This window comes from Etheostoma cragini, chromosome 9 (genome assembly GCF_013103735.1).
Source record: "Etheostoma cragini isolate CJK2018 chromosome 9, CSU_Ecrag_1.0, whole genome shotgun sequence".
NCBI lineage: Eukaryota > Metazoa > Chordata > Actinopteri > Perciformes > Percidae > Etheostoma > Etheostoma cragini.
The window spans coordinates 14490788-14494083 of NC_048415.1; the positions used below are offsets into that span (position 1 = coordinate 14490788).

The following is a 3296-nucleotide window of genomic DNA, read 5'->3' on the forward strand; positions in this document are numbered from 1 at the left end:
ATGATAATATATCAGTCACAGGAGTTCTGCAGAACAGGTACTTTTATACTTGAAATACAATTTTTTCTTAAGTAAGATTGTGAATGCTAGACTTTTACTTCTAACGGAGGGTTTTGACATTGTTGTATTAGTACTTTAGTTCTAGGATCTAAATACATCCCACACGACTGTAAATGCAACGTGAACAACCCATTTGAATTCTTTAAAACCTTCCTCTGGTTTATCTTGGTGTCGTCGTAACTTGCAAAGTGAAAAACAACAGATGGAGATCATCAACCCAGCAAACTTAGACTAACTTACACAGCCTCAAACCCGCAGCACACTTGGACTATTACCATGAGATGGAGTAGAGAGGTTGGTGACCTGCTGTGGCCCTGATGTTGCCATGAGACTGACTGTGTAAGTGAGTCAGTGAACGGTTCTCGTACAGTAACAGATGCTGCAGAGCAGTAGAGAAAATACACTCCATGACCTCAGCTCCCACCTGCCTGCATATTTATCTCATATACATCCTGATTCCTTCTTCTATCAAGGCTTTGCAGAAAAGTTGCTGCGATCTTCCACTTTACAAGGAAAACAAAAAGGTTTCAGTTGAGGCAGAAATCACTCCAGTCGTCATGTTTCCACCATGCAGTGTAGTCGGAGAATTGTGGCCCTAAAACAAATGAGAGTTTCACCTGCATGGTCTATATTTAAGATTACCAGACTATGAAGGAATTTCTTTGCGTATTTATTCATTTCCACGTCACAGTCAGACAGTGTCCCTAATAAAACTGGTGACAAAGTGTAAACAGAGCGTTTCCAGACACCTCACATGGAGTTACTAATAGGTGAATAAATGTTTTCTCAGTCACTCATCTGCTGTAACACACCATGACAAACACAACAACAGGCTTATGGTGGGAAGCTACGTTGCCATTTCTGAGAGACGTAGACATGCTAAGTGGAATTATTTTAGGTATTTCTCTGAGGTGTGTTATTCCAAAAGCATTTAAGAAACGCACCACTCCTACCTCTAATGACACTCAGCTTGTGTTAACTGCTGTAAACGTTGAATGGTAAATGGAATGACTTCATGTTGTTAAATATTTGTTCACATCGTTCCATCAGTAGAGACAATTTCGATTTTTTTTCTTTTAAAGTAAGGCAACGGTCTTCAATGATACCTTTGTTTCCACACAAAAAACAGATAAACTTTATTATAAAGTAGAATAAAAATTTAGAACATCTTTCAAACCATCAAATACCGTTTCACTGAAGTATTATTACAGAATATACATGTGTGCGAGTAATAATATACTCACACATATATTATATGTATGTATGTTGTATACTCAAACTGCACAAAATCATACACACTATACTGTTCAAATGAATACATGTTTTTTGTATATACTGTATGCATTGTAGTATGTATTGTATATATAATATATATTTTAACAGCACTTATCCATCTTTTACTCCAATCCATATTCATGCTCAATAATAGACAAAGAATTTTTTTCTCTACACAAAATGTTAATAAATTCAGTCATACAGTATGACTGGATGAATTTCCATAGTTTAAGAATAACTATGTGAATCACGCTGATATGCTTTTCCTCAGGTTTTTAAGCACACATACAGCTGACAGAACGATCTTTGCATTTCTTATAAATGTACTGTATGTTATTACAACTATCATAATTTACCATCTAGCAAGTCTGGTTGTAGCTATATATATAGATCACATGACATAAATACAAATAGAATAGAATACATTTAAACTGCAGCGCAACAGAGTAACAGCTGCACAGTGAGAGCAACAAGAATGCATTAAATATAGGTTTCTGTGGGAGAATGTTTGTCTTCGGTCAGGTCAGCTTCTGTAGAACCAAGAACAGAAATCAGTGATGAGCTCTTCTTTTTTTTACTTCTGATGTCAGCTATATGAGGAGTGGGAACATAACTCTGACTCACACAGTAATCCTGCAGTTTCTCGCCTGGACGTAGCTTCCTGTGTACCTGATGTCGCAGCGCACCTCATTGTTTGAAAAGTCTGACTCCTGAACCATCTGCGAGGGGTTCACTGTGACCTGAGAAACAGCAGAACGAAAATTTAATTATGTAATATTTGGTTCCAGTTATATAAAAACTTGCTGCAATGAAAGTAATAATTCATCAGATTATTAAGTATCTTGTCTTATTTTATAAAGCAGTTCTATACTCCCACCTTGAGGACGTAGTTTCCAGGCGGTACATCAGTGATGTCGATCCACTGGCAGTCGATGTTGGCGTGATACGTATCGTAGCAACCGGGGCCGAGTCCCTGAGAAAAATCCAAACTGGCATTACTCTTGGCTTCAGGAATAGAGTTCATCTTACAATAACAAATCATCATCTAATCACATTCAACTGATGAATGAGTAAACAATGGATGGGTGGATAGATCAATCATGAGAGAGAGATCACTCATGAACCAGGAAGACCAACCTGTGTGTGAGCAGTGCAGGCGAAGCGTCGTCGTACACCCGGGTCACAGGATGTGTCCTCCAGACAGAAACTAGCCTTGTGTCCCTCTGCGACCTTCTGTCCAGTAAAGACATCCAGCAAGTCATAGTTACTAAAGGCCTCCATACTGTGGTAATGCCTGCAGACACACAGAAAGAGAGCGTGAGACAGACACACGGATCCAAATTAGAGCTTTACAGCAAATGTGTTGTTTTTGTCTTGGTCAGCTCATATTGATAAGGCCAAAATAGGAAAAAAGTTATTCTTATGGAAAGATGTTGGCTTTCCAGTGATATTTACATTTCATGCATATCACTTTCTGTTCCTATATCATACTACACTCATTAGCACCAAGAAAGGAACTGAACAAACTTTACCTGACACAAAATAGATCTTTTAAACACACACACACACACACACACACACACACACACTTAATTTCCTTACATATTTTGTTATTACAGTAAAACAGCACTTCAAATTTAGTCATTTTATGCACATATAAATTTGCATATTTTATTATTCTGTGGAGACCCGTGGAAGCTAGTAACTTATAAAATGATATAGACAACAAATGTAAGGAACTGTAAAATATAAACACATATATTATATTTATATATTATATGATATTTACCAATAATTCCCATAATTACTTTAACTCACACCATCTCAAATGTATGACATACTAAAATCTGGTAGGCCAACTGTAATCTACACACCACTGTACACATGTTACGGCTCCTGCCTTTTTGGGATAGTTTAGCACTTGTGTTTCAGAGATGTAAATCAGTCTGTGTTGTTGCCCG

At 37.3% G+C, this 3296-nt stretch overlaps 1 protein-coding gene across 1 annotated transcript in view; it reads right to left on the minus strand.

Annotated features, from left to right (window-relative positions):
* loxl5a (lysyl oxidase-like 5a) overlaps positions 1–3296 on the minus strand; it is a 6051-nt gene continuing 2755 nt past the window's right edge. The window contains exons 4-7 of the mRNA XM_034881327.1: positions 2473–2629; positions 2213–2308; positions 1960–2075; positions 1–1865 (exon numbers count right to left, since the gene is read on the minus strand). Coding sequence (XP_034737218.1) covers positions 1859–1865; positions 1960–2075; positions 2213–2308; positions 2473–2629 — 376 coding nt within the window. The 3' untranslated portion in view covers positions 1–1858. The remainder of the gene's footprint in view (positions 1866–1959; positions 2076–2212; positions 2309–2472; positions 2630–3296) is intronic.